Here is a 22,642-nt window from a genome sequence, read left to right as displayed (position 1 = left end):
ATCCAGTTGAACTGGGGGTTTGTGTTGGGGAAGAACTGGCAGGGAGAAGCTGAAGGGTAAGGGCAGCTTCTGGAGAACCTTGATTGTCGCACTCAAGAAGCTTATCAATCGTCTTCTAGGTCTGAGTAATCACCAAAGGATTTAAGCAAAAGGACACAATCAGAATGGGCTTTTTCAAAGATCACTTTGGCAGTTGATGGGAGCAGGACTGAGGGTGGGGTGATGTGTTAGAAGTCATCAATAAGCTAAGTAAAGGTAAAGGAGAATTGACAAAGGCCATTTACTTTGTTTTATCTCCTACCAGGCTGTAAACTCCAAGACAGCAGGGCCCTGTCTGTCTTGTGTCTCCAGCACTAAACATAAAGCCTGCTTAATAAATATCTGCTGAAAAGAATGAATGAAAGGGAAGGAGGAGAGGTGAGGCATTTTGAAAAACTGCCTTGGGAAGAGCAGTCACAGGAGTGGGGGGCCCGTGGAGACCTGGTTCCTTTCTTTAAGCTTCCTCTAAGATCCTGGGGAGGGGTATTCAATTAAGAGATCACACACACAGGCTTCCAAGAAAAGGCCTGCGCCGGTCCGATTCCTGGCCACCTCAGTCCACAAAAGGAGGAAATGATCAGTACCTTGAAGGACTGAAGGGAGGACTAAGAGAAAATTTAGGGATGAGCAATATCTGTCCTTCCCTAAATCCAGTATTCCCAAAGTACACAGCAAAGGGGACTGACTGACTTCAACCTCCGACTTCGTGAAGATTACTTTTTGGGTGGGGTGGGAACCGATGACCTCGGAGACTCTGGGCCTGACCCGGGCGAGTTCCAAGCCTAAGCCTCAGGCCCGCCGAACCCCAAGCCTCGCCCAGCCTCCCTGGTTCTCACACGTCCCCTTTCTAGATTCCCCCTCAGCTCCGCCTCCACTCCTTCCACCTTCTTTCCGCTCCCCGCCCCCATTTCCGTCCCCCTACGCCCGCCTCCTCCTTGCTCGCGGCCCTGACCCCCGCCCTCCCCCGGCCGCAGCATCCCAGCTCTCCTTCCTCCTCCCTCGGTCGGCGCCCCTCTCGGGCGGCCGGGGCAACCCCGTGCGCCGTTCGCCCAATGAGGAGGCGGTGCAGGGGCGGGGCTCGGGCCGGAGCGGAAGTGGTGACCGGAGCGGAAGTGGAGCTGCCGCCGCCACCGCCGCCGCCGCCGCCGATTCCGGAGCCGGGGTAGCTGCTGCCGCCGCCGCCACTGCAGCCGCCGCCGGAGGAGTGGGCTCGGGAAGGAAGCGGTCACCGCTCCTTCGCTCCGCTCGCAAGCGTCTTTGCCCCCCTGCAGTCCTCCCACGGTGAGTGCGGCGCGGGGTCCGCCTGGGGCCCCCGGGGGCCCGAGCCCAAAGCTCCCCCACCACCGGCGGCGGTGGCGACGAGATCGACCCCGCGGGTGGGCCCTCGGTGCGGCGGCGCGCGGCCTCCTCGGCCCCATGCGGCCGCTTGCGACGCGGGCTCGGCCTCGCCGCGGCCCCTCCCTGTTTCCGGGGCCGGGCCCTTCGTTCTGGGAGAGGCCCGGGCCGCCCTCGCCGCCTGCGTCCCTGCCTGACGGGCGGGGTGCGGCACCGTACCGGGCCGGAAGGGACATCGAGACGCGGACCCCCGATCCTCCCTCACTACCCAGCTTCGATCCCCGCGCGACCCCTCCCTGCGCCTTGAGCGGCCAGAACCGACCCTTTCAGCCCTATCACCCCTGCTCCTCGCTTTCCGGTTTCCACAAATGAAAATGTAACCAAATGCGGGCGAGCTCTCGCTCCCCAATGCCCCTACTCCACTCTGTCTGGATGGGTAAGGGGTTTAACCTTGGGAGAGAGTAGAGGGAAAACCCCCTCCCACTTTGCAGTAAAGCCATTTCATCATCGTTCGCTGGTTTGGGAGCCTGGCAGGACCCGAGATTCCCTGGGAGACACAGGGTTGAGGTTTGAATCAAGAAAATGCATTTGTTGGAACTGGTTACTGAGTCAGGCGCGATCCCCAGGAAAAAAAAAATGTCGGAAGCTGAGAATCGGAATATTTTCCCACGGTATTTACCGTCATTTAATGCCAGAGTCTTTTGTGTCCTCGCCCCAAATTCCTCCATACTGTGTGTTAGCACGTTTTTAGGACTGAAATTTTCCTGGTGGCCTCCCTGGTGGTGGCGAAGGGGTGGGAGTGATTAGGCCCCTTTTCTGCACAAGATGAGTACATCTTTGTCTACTGCAAATGGAGAACTCACGTGTAATGGGGTTTTCAGAGGTGGCACTATTGGTAAGACAGTTCGCCAACCTTTCTGTAAAAATTCCTGTCTCTTGTCCTTGCCGTCACTGCTTTTCCCTTTGGTAAGGCTAGATAGCATCAGGTTCTGATTTTACTTGCCCTGTGTGAGAGACAGAATTTGGCAAGATGTTGTTATGAACATATAAAATCAGGCGGCCACAGGAGCCAAAACAGAAAGATGAAGCACTTGGGAGAATATGAAAAATTGTCTGCATTTCTCACTCTGTCTCAATTGTTCGTATGAAACCACACACATACGCAGTTTATAGAACTAGACACATGGGTACTCAGCTTTTTGCCTTTTCATGTTAGAAATTTATATGTGTTAATGATTCTCGGTCATTTCCTTCTTGACTGCTTCTAGGGCACCCCATTTCTTATTTAGGAATATATCAGTTGCTGAAACCCTCGTTTTTCTAGGATCTGTGTCCTTAGCACACATGGTGAGGGTAAAACCTGTCAGTTTTATTGGACCCAAGTTAGAATTTTACAGGTGATCTTCACAGTGGAAGGCTAATAATCCAGTAGCAACTGCTGAATTATTTCCCAAGCCTCTCCTTTCAATGAGATGAGAAACCATTCACCCATGTTACAGATGAAGTCCTTATGAGAAATGAGATGTCTGACCTAGACCACACACCTGGTTTCCAGGTTGAATCTCCTCTTTCATCAGTAGCAAATATCTATGGCCTGTCAGCCCCTGGAGTATGGCTCCTACCCTATAATCTTCTGTACATTTCCCATCATGCCGTGCTTGAGTTACGTTGGAGCCATTTTAGAACCGGAGCTCTGTGGATCAGGGAAGCAGCCTCCACAAAACCAGGCTGAGCACATTCCCCTAATGCTAGTTCTGGAGGCAGTCTCCAGAGGTTTGGGCCACTGCAAAAAGTGCATTTTACCCACTTGGCTGTGGATATAGAAGCAGAAAGAGCACTGGACTTGGAGTCACATAAATTTGATTCCGCTCTTGCCTGCAGCATTTTATAGCAGTGTGGTCTTCAGTGTGCTGCTTAATCTCTGGTTGCTGGCTTCTCTGTCTCCAGAGTTGTCAAGAGACCTTTTTACAGACTGTAAATTGTTAAATAGAAGCTTTCGGTTTTGTGTTTTAATCACAGAGTTCACTGTTAAGGGCTTTTTTCCCCCTTGGTTACATTCTACTTTGTATACATGTTGCTTTCAAAAAACGATACATTATTCTGGAACAGTTTTGTGTAGAGCACCTTCAGTCTGTCTGAGCCCATTTTCTCATCTGATCAATGCAAATGGTAATAGTCTTTGATGTATTATTGTGACAAACTCAATAATTAAGGGTGTGAGATATACCAGATGTTTAAGAAATGTTGCTTGACTACATTCCTGAATATACATACATATACATAAGACATATGTATATATGCTGTAGAGCATAGGCGCATACAAAGTCCTTCCATATGATTTATTCATCAACTGATGAGGTAACATCAAGCTGTAATAATGACAGCTACCATTTGGATGTGCCGCTTTACACATTTTGACTGAGCCTTCATAACGGCCAATGATAGGTAACTGCTAGCCCATTTTACAGGTGAGGAAACTGAGGCACAGAGAAGTTAAATAATTTTCCTGGGGGCATACACACACCCAGCACTGGGTAAGTGCTGAGCCAGGAATCAAACCCAGGCAGTCTGGCTCTAATGATAGATTTCTATTTGTGGTAGAACAACACATGTATATTTTTCATGTGAATACCATCTAGTAGCTAATTTTTCTTTACCTGTATCTTATTCAAGTAAATGTGTTTGGACGGGAATTTTAGCTATTTTTGGAAATAGATATAGTGTAGTTTCTTGGCGGGGGTGGGGTAGTATATTTATTCTGGCATACAGGGAAGATACTGCTGGTGTGCATTAGGAAGCAAGCTTGTGAAAAACCCAGTTTTTCTAGTAGTTGCTTCATACTAGGGAGAAAATTCATCAGCTACTTTGTGGCACACTGATTTATCCAATCCTAGGTTCTAATAGAATTTGGTCAGGACCAAGTATCTATATCTACGTAAGTAGAGAAAGAATTCTAAATTAATATGTCCTGTTATGCTGCCTGCTCTTTCAGTGGCATCAAACTAAGCAGTTTTCCTTAAATGAGGGTACCATAGAGAATGAACTAAAATTTACTTGTAAAGGGAATTTAAATTCCTAGGTTCCTACATTTTTCTAAGGACAGGTGACTGCAATTCACACTAGCTAGGAGGCAAGAAATTAGTTGTATAATAGCAATTTTTAAGCTTTAAAACCATCTTGGTCTCTACGTGAATAGATCCTAGTCTTTGTGTCATTATGGAGAAACTAACAGAGCTGGATTCTGAGGGAATTTTTCTAAAGGGACTGCTTAACTTAGGGAGGAAAAATGGATGAAAGTACTTTCTGTTTTGTCATATGTATGCTAAAAGCCAATCATCTTTCCGCTTTCTCTGCTAAAAGATCTTCTAACATAAGCATAATTATGTGTTTCTGATACTTACAATGAGATGAAATTGATTGATGGCCTTGAGATCAAGGCATTTCCAGCAGACTGTAGGTTAGTAAGGTGACTTTAAAATAATCTGGCCAGCCCTCTATTGTGTAAGTTTTTTCCTGAACTGGTTAGTTTATTTCATTGTTTTCCCTAAGAGACCCAACAATAAAAGTTATTTCTGAATGGCCTTGACCAGAGCAGAGATTGGAGGAGACAATAAAGTTGATATGAGCCCCCCGGCCATTGTTATTGTTTGCCCACAAAGCTCACCTTAAAGCTTGTTTGACAGTCTGATGAGTTTTTGACATATGCTGTTTTAAACTAATTTTATTTTGATTTTTAAAGCTAGATAAATTAAGTCCAATTCTCAAACCTGACTGTAATAACTTTGTATGGTTCTTCAAAAAAAAGTGTTCATTCTCTCTTTTCCTTAAGTAATCATTAAGAATCATACTGATCTTTAGGAGGCGGTGCTACACAGAGGAAAGAGTGTGTACCAAATATACCTGTGTAACAGGTTATTGGGACAATGACACCTACCCCTTAGGATACTTAAGACTAAAGGAGTTGATAGAAACCCCTAACTTTTTGCACATTTAGGCAGACCATAAATGATGGGTATTTTGTTGTTATTTACTAAACCAATAAGCTGGTGTGGCTTTTTGTATAACTAATTGGTTGGACTTTTGAATAGAGGAGTTCAAGGGCTTTTTGAAACTCAAGTTTGAACCTATAAATATAACAATGGGTACCTGAGAAACGATTGGTCAGAGAGCATAGTGTTGTCTCCTGACTGGAGCTGAGATGGCTTTTTTCAAGGAGTAGTCTAAGACAGAGTTTAAATATAGTCTGTATTTTATAGGTCAGAAGTGGTCTGCATACCTCTGTCCGCATAGGAGATAGCAGCCTTGTTCACTTTAAAAAACTGCATCGGTTGATCAGGTAGTTTCACATTCAGTGTGGCAGGCATTGTGCTACATGTTGGGTGCCCAAAGATAGAAGTTTGGGTTCCTACCTTAAGCTCACAATCCAATGTGGGAGCCAACAAAGACATTTACACTAAATTCTGATCAGTGCTACTTTAGAAATAGGCATATGTAAGTTAACATGTGCCTTCCTTTTGAAAGTCTTAGGGAAAGCCATCTGGATTGAAAAGAAATGAGGTGTGTAGTAAGTTTCCCCTCACTGGCTGACCGTTTGTAGACTTCTGTGTGGAATATACTGTAGCTGCCATTTTAGTGCTTACAGTGTGCAGAGACTGTGCTAAATGTTTTGCATCATGGTCTATTTTACTCCTTACAAGAACCCTCTTAGGTAGATTTGCCTATTTTATGCATGAGAAAACTGAGACTCACAAGAGATCAGGTAATCTGTGGAGCTGGTGTGTAGTACTGGTAAATTGGACTGGGTTCCATTATGTTGGTGGGCCCAAAGCCTTTGAACTTATTCACAAGGTTGACCAATTGGATTATCTTTATGAATCAGAATTAGCATATTTTAATTTTTTATTCTGTTCCATTGATCACTTCAAGCCAAGAGGTCAATTTATTGTTATGTCTGCTATTGATTCACATTGTATGACCTTGGGCATATCACTTAACACCTCCATTGTTTCAGGTTTAATTCTGGCTAATTGGACATAATTAACAATGATATTCAACAATTGATGTGAAAGAAGGAAGGGATTTTGAAGTAGAAGTGATGTTTCCCTCCACAATTCAGTGTTGGCAGGATATCAGAGCTATCGCCTTTGTATTTTAGACATGCTGTGTTTCATTTTCTAACAGACAGCCTGCAAGCATGTGACTAGAATTAAATTTATTAAAGGACTGAATTTTGTGTGTCGAATGGCACACAGACCCGTTTTTAGAGCGGTGTTTTTCACTGAGTATTAACATTCTTTGAGAGCCAGGAGTACTTCATTTTTTCTTGGTACCGCCCACTAAACACCTGGTCCCACTGACTCTCTCGGTCCCTCCCACAGTAGTTTGGCACCTGCTTTTCCTTCAGCACAGTGACCCCAGGACTGTAACTTCGACTTGACAGTGCCGTAGGTGCTGTGTCGGGGGCGGTCCGGCCGTGGATGCTCTTCAGGATTCACTGTCAGTTCCTTACCCTGTGGAACTTTTCAGCCTAGATTTTTTTTTTAACATCTTTATGGAGTATCATTGCTTTACAATGGTGTGTTAGTTCCTGCTTCATAACAAAGTGAATCAGTTATACATATACATCTGTTCCCATAACTCTTCCCTCTTGCGTCTCCCTCCCTCCCACCCTCAGCCTAGATTTTTAAGGTGCTCCTGTCAGTTTCCTCTCTCCAGATTCTTAACTCTTCTCAGTTCCTCATCTACTTTGGCCAGTGATTTCTTTTTCATCTAGAAAAACATACATGCACTTTATTCATATGTCTGTATTTCTTGTCCCTTCCTGGAGTCCCCTTTTTCTGTCCTACACAGAACCCCTCCAACCCATAAAACCAGTCAGGACCCAGCCCCTTTGAAACTAAACCTCCTCCTTTGAATTCTACCTGGTTGCTTCTTCAAGGGGAAGCTTTATAATCCTTAAATATGTCTACCCTCCCTTCTCATGTTCCTACCCTGAGAGTTTCAGCTCTCTGAGGGGAGGACCGTGCTATTCTGAACTCCAAAAGAGAGTCCTTGGAAATACTGGTAGTTTTTTCATTTGCAGTTATTTCAACACACATTAAATTATATACATTGTATTTTTGTGATGTAGCTTAAGAGTGAGAATATATGCCTGTTTATTAAGCCTTTACTTTGACCAGTACTGTCTAGGCATTTTATGTATATCATCTTATTTGATAGCTATTAATGTTTCCTTTTAACATTTGAGGAAGCTGAGATTTGGAGACATTATTTTTAAAATTACCTTATTTCTCTTTAGAAGCCCAGATTTGTTGTATGTAGGGCTTTCCTAAAAACAGGTCCCATTCATACGGGTTTCATGTTGGAGCTTCAGTAATCCTGACACCTGATAATGGAATCCTCGTTTTAAATTCCTAGCAAATTATTAAACTCAATTAAAGCTCAGTATTTTAGAATTGAGCATGTTCTTTTCCTTGAAAACAAAACATAGCTGAAAGTTAATACTTCTCAAGGCCACATTTCATAAGGTCCTTTGCAGTGCTTTTTTTTAAAAAATATGGATTAGCAGTGGATAGTCATTTTTATTTTAATTTTTTCCCCTTCTTATCCTTGGATGTCTCCTTCTGGCCACTGGGAAATGACCTCTCAGGATTCTGCCTTGGGCTAGAAAAGTATCCCTTAGGCAAAGAGTTGAGATAGAGGGGCTAGGTTGGTTCGTATATACTTTTGTTTTAGCATTCACTGTCTGATTTAGGGTTTCATTTATTTGAGGGAAATCCTGTTATTTCATGGGCTCCTTTAGAATTATTCCTCATAACATTCTTTAGGGGATATTTTACAAAAATGGAAGACTGTTGTGCAGCTCCCGCCACGCCATACCTCTGTAACAGATCTTTCTAAGACATTAAATCCCTTCTTTTGATGCCCATGTAATCTTGTGCCAGCTGTGTCTTTTCAGCCACTCTGCTGTTGGATATTTAGACGGTTTCCCATTCTCCACTAAGCAGTTGCTGGTTTAATCAGCAAATGCTCCCCAGTCCTCTGAAGTGCTGCCTGCAGTGACTGAGAGAGATAGACGCCCGTGCTTGAGAGCATGTCAGCATCTTCCTGATCTGGGAAATCTCTTGGTCCACCGCAGGGTTAGACCTCTTGTGGCCTCTCATACATTTGTCCCCTCTGGTATTTTGACTCTGTGCCGTTAGTGCCAAGCCTGATGAGGAGACTGTGGCCTCTTAAGGCTTTTTAGGAGCAAATGAAGGCTCTCTTGCCAGTGTTTTTCTTGGTGTGTCCTCAGTTCAAAAGTCTCAGGAGAGAAGTAGGCCCTGATTATAAACCATCACTACTTGGCACCTCTTAATGAAATCAGGAACTAATGAATGAAAGTGTTACAGTTGGGACTTCCCTGGTGGCGCCGTGGTTAAGAATCTGCCTGCCAATGCAGGGGACACAGGTTCGAACCCTGGTCCGAGAAGATCCCACACGCCGCGGAGCAGCTAAGCCTGTGCGACACAACTTCTGAGCCTGCGTGCCTAGAGCCTGCGAGCCACAACTGCTGAAGCCCGCGCACCTAGAGCCTGTGCTCCGCAACAAGAGAAGCCACCGCAATGAGAAGCCCGCGCACCGCAACGAAGAGTAGCCCCCGCTCGCTGCAACTAGAGAAAGCCCGCGCACAGCAACAAAGACCCAATGCAGCCAAAAATAAATAAATAAATTTATAAAAGAAAGTGTTACAGATAACAAGTGTGTCCATTTTTCAGGACATTGAGGGGTGGAGTCTTATCAGGAATATTACGTCGTAACATATTCGCTTCCTGTACAAGATTAATTAGACGTGTTTTTCCTTCTCATGGGTTGTCTTCTTTTTTCTTTTTTTCTTAATTCCAAGCTCACATTTATGGGATGTGTAGGTACTATGAGAGGAATAACAGTACTTCCAATTTGTTGTGCACTATGCACTTTTTGAAAAAGATTTCCACATTTGTTACGCTTTGATTCCCTGCACCTCATCTTCAGAGCACCCCTCCTGAGGTAGCTGCTGTTGCCTCCAGTTCAGAGGTTGGAACACTGAGATCGACCGAGCTCACACGGCTGTGTAGTGGCAGCCTCCACGCTTACACACAGGCCTCTTGCCACACCACATACAGGTAGCCTCCCAGTAATGACCTGCTGAAAAAATTCACAGATACTTACTTGAGTATTAGTTTTGTACTTGGCAAAGTTTTAGGCATTAGATGAGAAACGAATGTGAAGCTTTCCTTTGAGGACATACACATGTAACACTGTTCGTAAGTGGTACACCACTCATTACTTGGACCATAGAGCATATAGAACGGAGGCCTAGAGAAGCCTGGACTGTGTAAGAGGCTACGAGTGTGTTTGGATTCGTGGGCAGGGTAGATCAGTGGGGGCTGGGATATTCAAGGAAGGCTTTCTAGCCCTAGACGGATGGATAGAGTTTACATAGGGAGTAAATGGGGGGCTTTCTAGATGAAGGGAGCTCCTGAAGTAATTTCAGACAGGTGTAAGCGTGATGATGAAGGGTATTCGGTGATGTCCAGCCTGCAAGAAAGGTACATGTTGGAGAACAGTGGATGCGAAAGCCTGATAGGTTCAGAGGAGCCGAATTATGAAGGACTTGGCAAGCCAGGTAAGAGTTTAGATTGGGTGGAGTAGCCAAAAGAGAGTCATCCGAAGTTGCTGAGTAAGTCCGGGTAGGACTAAGGGTAATGTTGAAATCAGGTGCAGAGGTGCATGGAGTGAGGTACGGATGTAATGAGGACGTGATGTGCTTGTGGGGAACAGGTGCTTTGAATTATTTGAGACGAGACAGAACTACCAAATTTGCAGCTTTAGGATCTGCTCGCTCATTCAGCGAAAATGTGTTCATGCCGATTCTGTGCGAGGTGCTGCGGGGGGTGTGCCCTAAAGGAGTTGGTGTGGGAAGGGGCGTACGCGATACAGACAGATAATTGTAGTGCTGAAGAAATGTGCTGAGACATTAAGAGAAGTATAGATGCAGTGCTCTGTGAGAATATTTTCAGCTTAGCGCAGTGCTGTCCAATAGACACGGGATGTGAGTCCCACGTAATTTAGAATTATCTGGTAACTGCGTTTTAAAAACGGGGGGAAAGGATGAAATCAGTTTTCGTAATTAAAAAAAATTTAACTCCAGGGATTTCCCTGGCGGTCCAGTGGTTGGGACGCGGCGCTTTCACCGCGTGGCCCAGGTTCGATCCCTGGTTGGGGAGCTAGAATTCCGCAAGCTGCGCAGTGTGGGGCCCCCCGCCCCGACAAAAAAAATTAACTCCGTATATCTAAGACGTTTCCGTTTTAACATGTAGCCAGTGGCTGTCTGGTTAGACAGCTTAGGTTAAGCGACCTAAGAAAGGTTTCATAGAGGGGATGCCATCTGAGCCATGCTCTGAAGAACTTTATATGCAGAATAAACGGGAAAGGACATTCCAGGCAGAGGGATGGCTTGGTGAGCAGACGCAGAGACGGAGAAGCATGTGTAAGAAAACCATTCTGGGAGAAACACCTGCTGTGCAGAAGGCATGTTTTGGGCGAAGCCCGGGGAGGTAGCTTGGAAAACCTTCACTGACGGGGGAGGAAATCTGACTCTCCTGTCAGTAGTAGGGAACTAAAGGATTTTGAGCAGGACGTGACTTGATCAGAACTTTAAAATGGGTCTGATAGCAGATGTGAAGGTTAAAGGTAATGAGAGGCTGAAAGCAGTGCGACTAGGGAAAGATGATGGATGGGAGGTTTATTAGGGATGTAGAAATAGGAACAATTTCATTTCTCCCTTGTCTGCTGCCTTCCTCCCAACCGCTGGGTGTTGTGTAACCCATTTCCTGTTGAAATTGGTCTCGCTGCTTCAAAATCCACGTTATATAAGTCAAAAGTTATGTAAGCAGTAGGCATCAGGACATTTAGCTATGGATTTTGTTTGTTGTAGGTTGTTGGGTGTGTGTGTGTGTGTTTAAACATTTTTAAATAGATGACTACATTCTTTAAGGCGTGCATTCAGTTTCACCACATCATCATGGTTCTCAGTCTCCAAGGGCTCTCACAGCGATCCCGAAGAAGCCTGAAATAGTTGGCCCCAAACGAGAAAGGCCACATTTTATTTTGAGAAATAGGGCGTGTACATTTGGGAGGTCCCAAGGAGTCATCAGGATTCTTGGGAGAGAGATGATTTAACTTTTAATGTTTGGGAAGAGGAGAAGTCGGGGGGTTGAGGGGACCTTAGTTGAGGGGCCTGGTAGAGCCAAAGAGTTTCATGGCATCCCTTAGGCGGTGCTAATTGCATTTCTCTATTACTCTTTTGTAATACTGCATGGGATAGCTTAGCGTTGAATTGGCTTTGACCAGGACTTTTATTAATTGGAATCTTTCCTGGGTAGAGTTGCACGGGTGCTGTTTCTGTACTTTGGAGTGGGCCGCTAGGTGACTCCTAACTCTGAATTAGTCTGCAAACTGGAAAACTTCTCAATTTCGTTGCAAGTTGGCTTCCCTCTGCCTCTCACCTTTAGGGATCATAAAGTAGGGTTGTTTAAAGATGGAGATAGTATTCTGATCAGAAAGACGTTACGATTGAGAAAGTTAGACGTATGGAGGAAGTATATAAATTTAAGAGGATGAATAGTGTATTTGCGATGGACTTTGTATTAGAGTAGGACTAGGTTGTGCTGTGTGTGGTAACAAGCAGCCGCCACGTCTCGGTGGCTTCACGTTGCACGTCCAGTGCGGGCCTGCAGGGGTCTCTGTACTGCATGGTCACTCAGGGACTCAGGCTCCAGAAACTGCTGTTTTGTGACAACACCATGTAGATCGCATGGCTGCCGCGAGGGAAGAGCCTCACGTGTTTTTTTGCAGTTTCAACACCTGGAAGTAGCGTCATTTATGCTTATGTTTCATTGGACAGAACTAACTGTATGACCCCTCCGAAGTGCAGAAGGGTTGCTGGGAAATGTAGGAGAGCAGATGGATTATTATCTCTGTTGTAGTCTCATTCTGGTGACGTGAGTGAAGTCCGACGGATCAAGGTGAGATCTGCTTCAGAGTGTAAGGTTAGAATCAGCGAGCCTTACATAGGACACAGCTCTGAATATGATTGAGATAGTAAGTTGTGGGAAGAAAACTCACAGCTCTGAACTAGAGAACCAACTCTTTCTGAATTGTCTAGATTTAGGGTGTATCTTAAAATCGTCCTCCATCTAATAAAACTTTTTTTTTGTGGTAGGGTCCTGTCTGTAGAATTTCTCCCTTGAAAATACAGAAATGACTTTTGAGGGGAAGCCACAGTCTTAAATTGTGATACAATGTATAAAGTGATAAAAGAATATTGATATTCTTACCACTCTTTAAAGTAGTATTTTATCTTTTTACACCTTAAGATATTAGTGTATTTTTACACTGTGGCACAGGTGGATGTACAATTGAAATTTAAGCCAACAGTACATAAAACTAACTCTTAATAATTTTTTTTTTTTTTTTTTTTTTTTTTGCGGTACACGGGCCTCTCACTGCTCTGGCCTCTCCCATTGCGGAGCACAGGCTCCGGACGCGCAGGCTCAGCGGCCATGGCTCACGGGCCCAGCCGCTCCACGGCATGTGGGATCTTCCCGGACCGGGGCACGAACCCGTGTCCCCTGCATCGGCAGGCGGACTCTCAACCACTGCGCCACCAGGGAAGCCCAATAAATAATTTTTTAGCTACGTGTTATCCAAAAATTATTGCACTCTATTAATGGTGATTATTATAGTGGGGAATTGACTAAGGTGAGGTGAATTATTTAAGAGGTATTCACTGATTGGTGTATAGAGGGTTTGATAAAATGATAAACTGAAATCACTAAGATTCTTGTCTATGTCAGGAAAACTTTTATGCAGACTCAATTATGGTTTGCATTTCTGTTGCTGTGCATCTTGCTGAATACACCCGTATCTCTTGCAGCCTGTACCACGTGCAGAGTTAGTGCCTGATATCTGTATATAATGTCTAGACTTTTCACGGTGCCTTCACATAGATGAGGTCGTTCGCGCCTCACAGCGGCCCCTGGAGAGTTGGGAATATTCTTATTCTCCAGTGAGGAAACGGAAGCTCTCGGAGGCTGGGTGATTTGACCAAGGTCATGCCACTTGTAAGTAGCAGAGCTGGTGCTAGGCAGAGCCAAATCTGCCTGCCTCGAGTCTACGCTCTCGTGGACAGTGTGTCCTTGTAACAAGGTTAGTGCGCTGCAGAAGGTGTGATAAAAATGGCTCCTATTTTTTAGATACCTGTTGCTTCCTGGGCACTGCCAAATACAACACTGAAAGTCATATCTTTTGCTTTAAGATTGATTGAAACAGTCGTCCCACTTCAGGTGTTTTCCCACATACTTTGGGGAAAAACAGCAAAACCAGATAATTCTTGAAAGAAGAAAAGGACATATATTTAACATAAGCTTCTAAAGAAGTAAGCCGTCTCTGTGCATTGAGGAGGCAGATTAGGAAAGTGGAAGAAAACAACTCGAGAGACAGAGACTCGAGTTTGAGTTCTGGCTCTCTTCCACCTCCTAGCCCTGGGCACACCACTTGCCTCCTCTGAACCTCCATTTCTTCACCTCATAGAGGGGGGCGGGATTGTTGTGAACATATCTGCCCTGTAGGACTGTTGGGAAAATTGACCAAAATAGTAAAAAAGACCATAGCAGAGTACCTAACCCTGCAGGCGTTCATGCTCGATTTTACTGAGGGCATTTGGAAGTAGATGCTTCCCATTTAGGTATGTTTCCTTCCAGATGGGTTGGAGGAAGATTCACGCGTGCATTTCCTGGGCCCCAAAGCCTGACATGCGCTTTCTCTCTCTTTTTCTCTTGCTCTTGTTCTAGGGAATGACCATGGATAAAAGTGAGCTGGTACAGAAAGCCAAACTCGCCGAGCAGGCGGAGCGCTACGATGACATGGCTGCGGCCATGAAAGCAGTCACAGAGCAGGGGCACGAGCTCTCCAACGAGGAGAGAAACCTGCTGTCCGTTGCCTACAAGAATGTGGTCGGTGCCCGTCGTTCTTCCTGGCGTGTCATCTCCAGCATCGAACAGAAAACAGAGAGGAACGAGAAGAAGCAGCAGATGGGCAAAGAGTATCGTGAGAAGATCGAGGCAGAGCTGCAGGACATCTGCAACGATGTTCTGGTAAGAGGCCAGCGTTCCTGTTCTAAACAACCATTTCTAATAGTGTTCATTTCATGTACGAATGCGAACTCTCAAACAGCTCATGAGAGAAAGGTGTCTGAATATACTGGGAAGCTGCAAACCATTTGCAGCTAAGTTTTAAGCATACGATGTGATTTTTTTTTACCTCTTACCTGATCAGAGGTTGCTCGTCTCTTACGGAGTATCTTCCTCTCCCTTCCAAAGACCTCTGAAAAACAGGTACATTTGGTCAACATCCCTCCATCTTTTCTTTAGAAGTTGAGGCCAGAGAGGCAGGATTTTTGATAGATGCAGCCACAGAGAGACTATTCTCTGTATTAGTCTGATGGCAGTGCCATCTCCAGTAGGGGAGAGAGGAGCAGAAAGCCGACCTGCCTTTTAGCCTCTCCCGAGTCCCTGCACAGCGTGGAGTCCAGTTTTTGTCTGAAAGGTAGCCGTGTCCATCAGTTCGGGCCTGCATTCCGAAGGCAGATCAGAAGTGGTCTGGGGATTCTCCTCTCTGGTGTTTTATATAAATCAGCCTTAGTCAGACGACTGATTCCTAACTGCTTTCCCTCGAGCCACGATCTGGGGTTGGACGGGAGGGGTGCACATCCGAGAGCAAATCATGATCATATTGTCTTTCCCTCACACCCTGAGCCCACTGGGAACTTTCTTTTTCTTCCAGGTGAAATCAGGTAAACATGCACAGTGAGGGCTGCTTTGAAGGGAAAAGGAATTCACACTTGTGGATCTACCTCCCCCCCTGCTGGCTGCCTCTCCGAGTTACTGCCCTTGACACCTTTCTTTTGAAAACCAGTACAAAGCTTGTCAGCCTCCAGGCAGTACTCATCCCTAACCCATAAGGAGTTACACCCTGTCTGTCTGCAAGGAATATTAAAACGACTACTGCCCCCTGCATCTTCTCACTTTGATTGATGAAATCCCCTTACAACTAAGCTTTTGCATTGAGCTGCTCTTTTTGTTAGAGTCGTGGTGTAAGAGTGTCGTGGCTAAACTTGTTGCCTGTTGGTAATTTGGGGGTTTGTTAACGGTGCACTAATTCCTGAATGTTAGGTACATCTGGTATTCAGATGAAGTATGGCATGCATTCCAGAGGCAAGAAAGTTCCCTAATTCCTGAACTGTAGAGCAGCTTTTATGAGCATCTGAAAGAATGTGAAGAAAAGCATGGTACTTACTGCCTCTTAACCAGTTTTTCAGGATGCCACATTCTAAAACAACTCTTCGAAACTATTGCTCAGTATACGAAGCTTGGACTCCTTCAGAGCTGCTTTCGTTGTAAGCATAAATGTTTAAAGGAATTTATTATTAATAATAGTATTAGCTACTTTTGGAGTGCTTACTGCGTGCCAGGCAGCGTGTTAAGCACTTTGTGAACATTGGCTCATTTATCCTCATAAGTACGCCGGGAGGTGGCTGTTATGCTTCCCTGTGTGTAGGTGAAGAAACTGACGCTCAGGGCGATTAGGTCATTTGTCCAGGGTCATACAGATAGTAAGCAGCAGAGGAGGGATTGCTACCCAGGTCCGATCAATTCGAAACTCAGTTCTTGGCAGGTTTGCCCTATTATCACGTTTTTCTCTCCCAAAATGGAAAGATTTTTTTTCTTCTCTAATTACAGAATTAATACAAGTTCATGTTTTTTTTTTGTTTTTTGTTTTTTTAAAGCACAGGGCAGAAGAGTATAAATAAGAAAATAAAAAATCACTTCTAATTCTACCACCTTGAGAACCATTATTAACATCTTGATAAATATTCTTCCAGACTTTTCCCTTAGGTATTTCCATGCATGTACACATATCTATTTTAATATTAAAATAGGAGTCACATGGTTTTTATTATCTGCTTCCCCCCCACCCCAGACTTCTTTTGGAGAACCTTTCCACGTTATCACAGTAGTTCTGCATCGTCATTTTTAATGCCTATGTAGCACTCCATTGTATGGCTATACTTTAATCAACCCCTTATGGACGGTCAAAGTGATTTTTAATAGACAAATACTGGCATCTGTTATGACCTGGGCTAAAAACTATTTAAAACCTTTGGATGAAAATTATGATTTTTTTCAATCTTCCAAAAGATTTATTTAGAAGTGGTAGTGTGTATCTTGAATCTCAAACATAGTTTTAACATCTTGTAAGTAATATTTCCAGATTCTTAACAGAATGTGAATCACTTTTTAGGAGCTGTTGGACAAATACCTTATTCCCAATGCTACACAACCAGAAAGTAAGGTGTTCTACTTGAAAATGAAAGGCGATTATTTTAGATATCTTTCTGAGGTGGCATCTGGAGACAATAAACAAAGTAAGTAACTTTTTTTTTTTTTAAGAAATTTGACCAATAATGGAGCCAGTCTTCATAATAATTTTAAGTTTTTGCTTTGTTTGTAGTCAGAATTTAAAGGACCGCAGCACTGTGCTGACCAGTGTTAAACAGGTCATGGGAGTTGACAAATGTATCTAAGGGGCAAGTATGGAGGGCATTAAAAGTGTGGTGCAGTAGTGCATTTAAAGAGATCTTTATTTTAAGGATTATTTGGTAGCTCTCTTTTAGAGATGAAACTTTAAAATGTTTGGTAGGACGAAACCACCATAGTAAAGAGAGATGCATTTCTTTTGTCATATACATGCATTAGTGTAATGGTGACGATTATAGCTATGCTTTATTAAGTGCCTCCTGTGTGTCTCATTTATCCCTCACACAACGCTAGGAGTGTAGGTGGGAGTCTGTCCTTTTTTTCTGATAAGGAAACCAGGGCTCACAGAGGTTTTCACTTAGTCCACACCACACACCTAATGAATAAGAGTTGGGGATTCCAGCTTTGAGTCTGACTCTGAAGTCCATGATTTTCCATCAGAGCTCATTGTTTTGCATGTTCTATCTTGTTCAGGGTTATTTCTGTATTTCCTAACTGCTTTTGTAGACTTTGTCATCATGGTCTTTGTTTCTCCTCAAAGCATTTAATATGGTACTTGGATTAGAGTACATATTTAACAAAGGATTGTTAATCGAATGGTAAGAGACACTGACCCTCGTTTGATAGCGCATGTGCTCCAGCCCAGTTTGGTAAAATAATTTGATAGTGGATCCAGCATATGATGCAATCTGTGAAAGACCCAACCTTTCATATTTTTTATCTTTCTTATAGCCACTGTGTCAAACTCCCAGCAGGCTTACCAGGAAGCATTTGAAATTAGTAAGAAAGAAATGCAGCCTACACACCCAATTCGACTGGGCCTGGCACTTAATTTCTCCGTCTTTTACTATGAGATTCTAAACTCTCCTGAAAAGGCTTGCAGCCTGGCAAAAACGGTGAGAAAGACCCTCTGTGGTTTCTCTTTTTTTTTTTTTTTTGGCAGATTTTTTTTTTTTAATTTAAATTTATTTATTTTTTATTGGGGTATAGTTGTTTTACATTGTTGTGCCCTCTGTGGTTTCTGATCATAGTAAAACTGCTTGTGCTTTTTGGTACCTTTTTTTAAATCACCTGAACATAACTCATTTTCTTGGGCTTTTGTGAAGATTTTTCTGGGGGTAGGAGTATATATCTTTTATGGAATAAATACACACCTATTACTTCTTGACTTCTCAGTGCCTTCTGCTGATTTTTGTTTGTGTTGTTTGATTACTCTTCTGGGGCTGGGGGTGGTTGTGGACAATCCAGGGAGAAGGTAGTTTGTTGTTTTTGTCACGCTTTGGACTGTAGGCCTCCACTGTACTGAACGTTGTCATCCTTGTACCAAGATTGGAGGTTATGGCTTGTAAAGGAAGGAAATCAGATCTTGTTTTCTTTGTTAACTGAATCACCTCCTGTCTTCTTTTGGTAACCCAGCTGCCTTTTCTACATATTTTTGTAGTTTTTCAATATGCACACTCTTTTAAAAATTTTTAGTTGGTAAAACTGTGTGAAATGAATGCTCAAAGTTCCATCGCTTAATTGAATCAGATTTAGTGGTGTGAACTTCTGTTCTCCATTTACCCCTTGTATCCAGACCTTTTGAGTTTCAGCTTAAAGAAAAAGGGCGGATTACTAGAAACGTCTTTGTTAATTGAAAAATCATGTGAGTTTGCTTAGAATGAGTGTGCTGGGTTAACAGTAATACCTGTTGACTTAATAGGTAAAGGTCATATCTAGGAATTTTTGTCATTTTTGGTTGACGCTTGATAAACCAGCATCATGTGTTTGCTAACATAACTAGCAAACAAGGTAACAATGACCTAGGTTCCCCCAAAGTACCGTACAGAAAGAGAAATGATAGTCATTTGTTAGCAGAAAAACATTGGGCTAAACTAGTTCCAAGGAACCTGTGACTTCTTTGCTGAAGGCTCTTTGTTTTAGGCATTTGATGAAGCGATTGCTGAATTGGACACACTGAATGAAGAGTCTTACAAAGACAGCACTCTGATTATGCAGTTGCTTAGGGACAATCTCACTGTAAGTACTGCTGATTCCATGAGTGCCTCTGGAGGGCTTATGGCTTATTCCTATTCCTCTACCTCGTAATTCACTCTTACCTAAGACTCAAGAGGGGATTTGTACCCTGTAAGTGTAGTTAAGTTTTTAAATTGGTTGTAAACGCCTACTGAAGTTTTGACCTTTGCCATCACTGTCTGCAGTAATATAGGAAGAATTTTAAACAGTTGAATGAGATGAGATGATACACACTGGGCCACCTCCCTGAGGAAGCTTTTAGTAGCCCTACTTTGTTTATAGCTCTGTTTTTCTTTTGCAGCTGTGGACGTCGGAAAACCAGGGAGACGAAGGAGATGCTGGGGAGGGAGAGAACTAATGTCTGTCGTGCTTCGTGATCTCTTCAGTGTCATTCTGTACCCTCCACGTATATCCCTTTGTGCGATAAAACAAAAAAAAACAAAAAAAAAAGAATCGTACGTTGACTTCCAGTTTTTCACAGCCTCAGCCTAGCAAAAATGGTCCATGGGATAAGCAGCTGGTATTTGTATCTAAAACTCAGATTGGTCACATAAATGCCACGGCATTCTGAAGTTTTGATTTTGATGAACATTGACAGGATTACTGTGTGTTTAATTTAAAAAAAAAAACTGAACACTGTGATTATGGGGTTTTGTAATTCAGCAGAACTCTTACTGGTAGAAAACAAAATAGACATGAATTATGTGTAACTTTTTGGAAAGTTTAATTCAATTCAAAACAGTCACTGAAACACAGTTCCATTGTAAAGTTGTACAGAAAGTTATAGAGATTATATTGTGACACTGGGACTTGGAGTGAAACACCTCTAGTTTGGCGTTCGAGTTTCATGGTAATTCACAGTGATTCTGCCTGTTCTGTTCAGGGCTTGTAGACACTTGACCCGTTGGGGCTGTTGCCACTCAAAGGTTCATGACTGCGGATGGCCACAGTGTCTTCCTCTGAGGATAGTCGAAGCCAGAAATTAACATTCTTGGTGGCAGATAACTGGCTTATGACACCATGTAGAGGTCCAGTGCTCACAGACCACACGTGATTCCAGCCCCTTTCCTACAGCAGCATGTTACTGATTGGCAACTTGTGCTTCCATAGTGGAGTCTGTTTTCCCTGTAACCACGAGCTCAAGAAGGAAAAAAAAAAGCCGTGTATCTTATGAATGGCCTTATCTGTTTCCTGGGTAACATCTTTAAGAATAATGTTCTGCAGAGATTGCCTTTCACTTGAGGAGTAAGTACTCAGTCTTTGGGTTCTTCCTAGCTCGGGGCTTTAAAATTTTGAAATCTAATTCTTTCCCACTGTCCTTTTTGACTATTGACTTTGGTTTTCTCTTCTCTCTCTCAATTTCTGTCCTTCAGCTTCCTACATTGTTTTCTTGGTGCATTCTCTTTCTCTTTGCCTTTTGCTCACGGTTTAGTACTAGATGAGCAGGGACAGGGGACCTGGAGGGGGTGAGGGATGTTGACGAGCACTTCGGTGAGCCAGCCTTGCTTCAGAGAGTTGAAAAGAGCTTCCCGCATCTCAGCTCTGTCTTCTTCCAGTTCTCAGAACGGTGGTTGCTCTTCAGTCACACCAAGATCTGACTCAAAAAAGTATTTTTAAATATCCATGGTTTCTCCTTATATTGCAGCCAGCCCTGATGATGCTTGTTAGCACCTGTCACCAGCTCTCCCAAGTGTACCCATCCTGTCAAGTTCACAGACACGTTTCAACAAGACCCTGTAATGCAGGGAAGTTGCATGAACACTGCGATGGGGAGAGTTGGGAATAGCCGGGCCTACCAGTCTCACAGTATCCCCCCCTCTCCCCTGAACATTCCCCATAGCCGTAGTGTCCATCTGTTTGTCCATCTGCTGAAATGAGAAACATTCATGCACTGATTTCAAACAAACCAAAAGGAAAAAAAAAGAAAAAAAAATCCCTCTCCTTTCTAGCTGAACAAAAACGTGCAGTTAATACTTGGCGCTTGAAAACGCAGTAGTGAATGTGGAACGAGCCTGTCTGTATATCTGGTAGCTCTCTCTTGCTTTGTTTTTCCTCTCCAGTATTCTGCCTCACGTTTGCTTCTGTGATGGTTATATTGCCTAGCAAGCACACCTGTGGTTGTGAAAATAGTATAGCAAAAAAGAAAAAACCCCGGTTATTGATGTACTCGATTTGTGTATGTCTTTTAAACAGTTCTAGTTTCCACCTTACATGGAGTAATCAGGAAAAGTGTAAAAACTCAAAAGTGAAATAAAAAATTTTATCAGTTAGTTGGCCTGTGCATTGATGTGTGGCGCCACCTGTATCACCACCAGAACTAGCTAACTGTTGTGATCACACTTATTTAGGGCTACGCTCTTTAAAAGGAGGGAGCAGCTTCATTTCATCCTTTAGAACCAGAAGTCGAGGGGGCCTGGGAAGAAATTGCCATGAATTAACACAGAGCCTGTCCACCTTCCACAACAAACCATCCAGGTGTTAGGTCCTCTCTGTGGCTTCTAAGACTTGATATGGACTGTTAACTTAGCATCCCACTCACACGGCACCACTTCCTCTTTTTTAAAAAACTCTGAGATGTAACCAAGCCAGTGAGAGAGGGTAGCGTAAGTCCTGGTCATCTCCAAGGTTATACGAGTCTCCCGCCTGTCCTAACACTAAGATAGCCCGTGGCACCGAGTTTCCTCATGGGATTTGCCCCCATCTAAAAACATCCACATTGGGAATTCCCTGGTGCTCCAGTGGTTAGGACTTTGTGCTTTCACTCACAGGGCCCACCTTCGATCCCTGGTCAGGGAACTAAGATCCTGCAAGCCACAGGGTGCAGCCCCCCCCCCCCAAAAAAACGAAAACATCCACATTCCCACAAGGATCGGGGAGGGGGTCATGACAGGGAGGTATTTAAGCCCCAGATTAAAATTGGTTGTTAACTTTCTTGCTAGTATAGGCCGGGCAGCCAGACCCACTTCTGGTCCTGGCTCCCAAGCTGTTCCACCTGTCGTGCCCAACCAGCGGTCAGTGGGAAGCTACCTGTTCTATTGAAGCAGGAACTAGGAGAGGCCCAGTGAAGTACCCGTCCACAGTGGACTGGACCAATTTTTTTCAAAAACGACCCTACACCACAGATTGGGGCTGCAAACTAAGATTGACGGAGGGGTCTTGGTGCTTAGTTTGGGGCCACTGCCGTGACCTTGTTCTGTTAGGCCCCTATTGTTTCCATAGAGGCTGGGTCCCAAAGAACTTGGTAAGCCTTCGTGGTGGAGCGCAGGTGGAGTGGATTCTGTTGAGAAAGGTGCTCAGGATACGTCCCACGAAAAGGTCTCAGCAGTAGAAGAACCAGGGTCAAGGAAGGCCTTCGTGGTCTGCAATTCTCACACGGAGCCTTCGGCCCCAAACCACCAAGCCGGTTCGAGAAGGCTGGGACTAGATCCGGACTGTCTTGAGAGAAAGCCTCCTCTCAGGAGGGTAGGTACGCAAGTTTTGAAACAGGGCATCCTGCTCGCAATTCTCCCGTTTGTGTGTGAAACGTGCAGAGAGTACACGCTCGCCTTTAATCCTTGTGTAAAGGGAATCCTCCCAACTTCACAGAGAAGGGAAACGGGCGCAGAGGAACAATGACTAATGGGGATTAGAAC

General features: G+C 44.1%; 1 protein-coding gene across 1 annotated transcript; it reads left to right on the top strand.

Annotated features, from left to right (window-relative positions):
* Positions 1–1,134: 1,134 nt before the first annotated feature.
* Positions 1,135–21,280, top strand: YWHAB (tyrosine 3-monooxygenase/tryptophan 5-monooxygenase activation protein beta). Its single transcript, XM_082643535.1, has 6 exons — positions 1,135–1,320; positions 14,250–14,552; positions 16,759–16,882; positions 17,727–17,890; positions 18,918–19,013; positions 19,312–21,280. Exons 2-6 carry the CDS (start codon positions 14,253–14,255, stop codon positions 19,366–19,368), a joined length of 741 nt encoding a protein of 246 aa, XP_082499661.1. The 5' UTR covers positions 1,135–1,320; positions 14,250–14,252; the 3' UTR covers positions 19,369–21,280.
* Positions 21,281–22,642: the final 1,362 nt, after the last annotated feature.

This window comes from Mesoplodon mirus (genome assembly GCF_964341445.2).
Source record: "Mesoplodon mirus genome assembly, chromosome: 15".
NCBI lineage: Eukaryota > Metazoa > Chordata > Mammalia > Artiodactyla > Ziphiidae > Mesoplodon > Mesoplodon mirus.
This window is presented reverse-complemented; position numbering and strand designations above follow the sequence as displayed.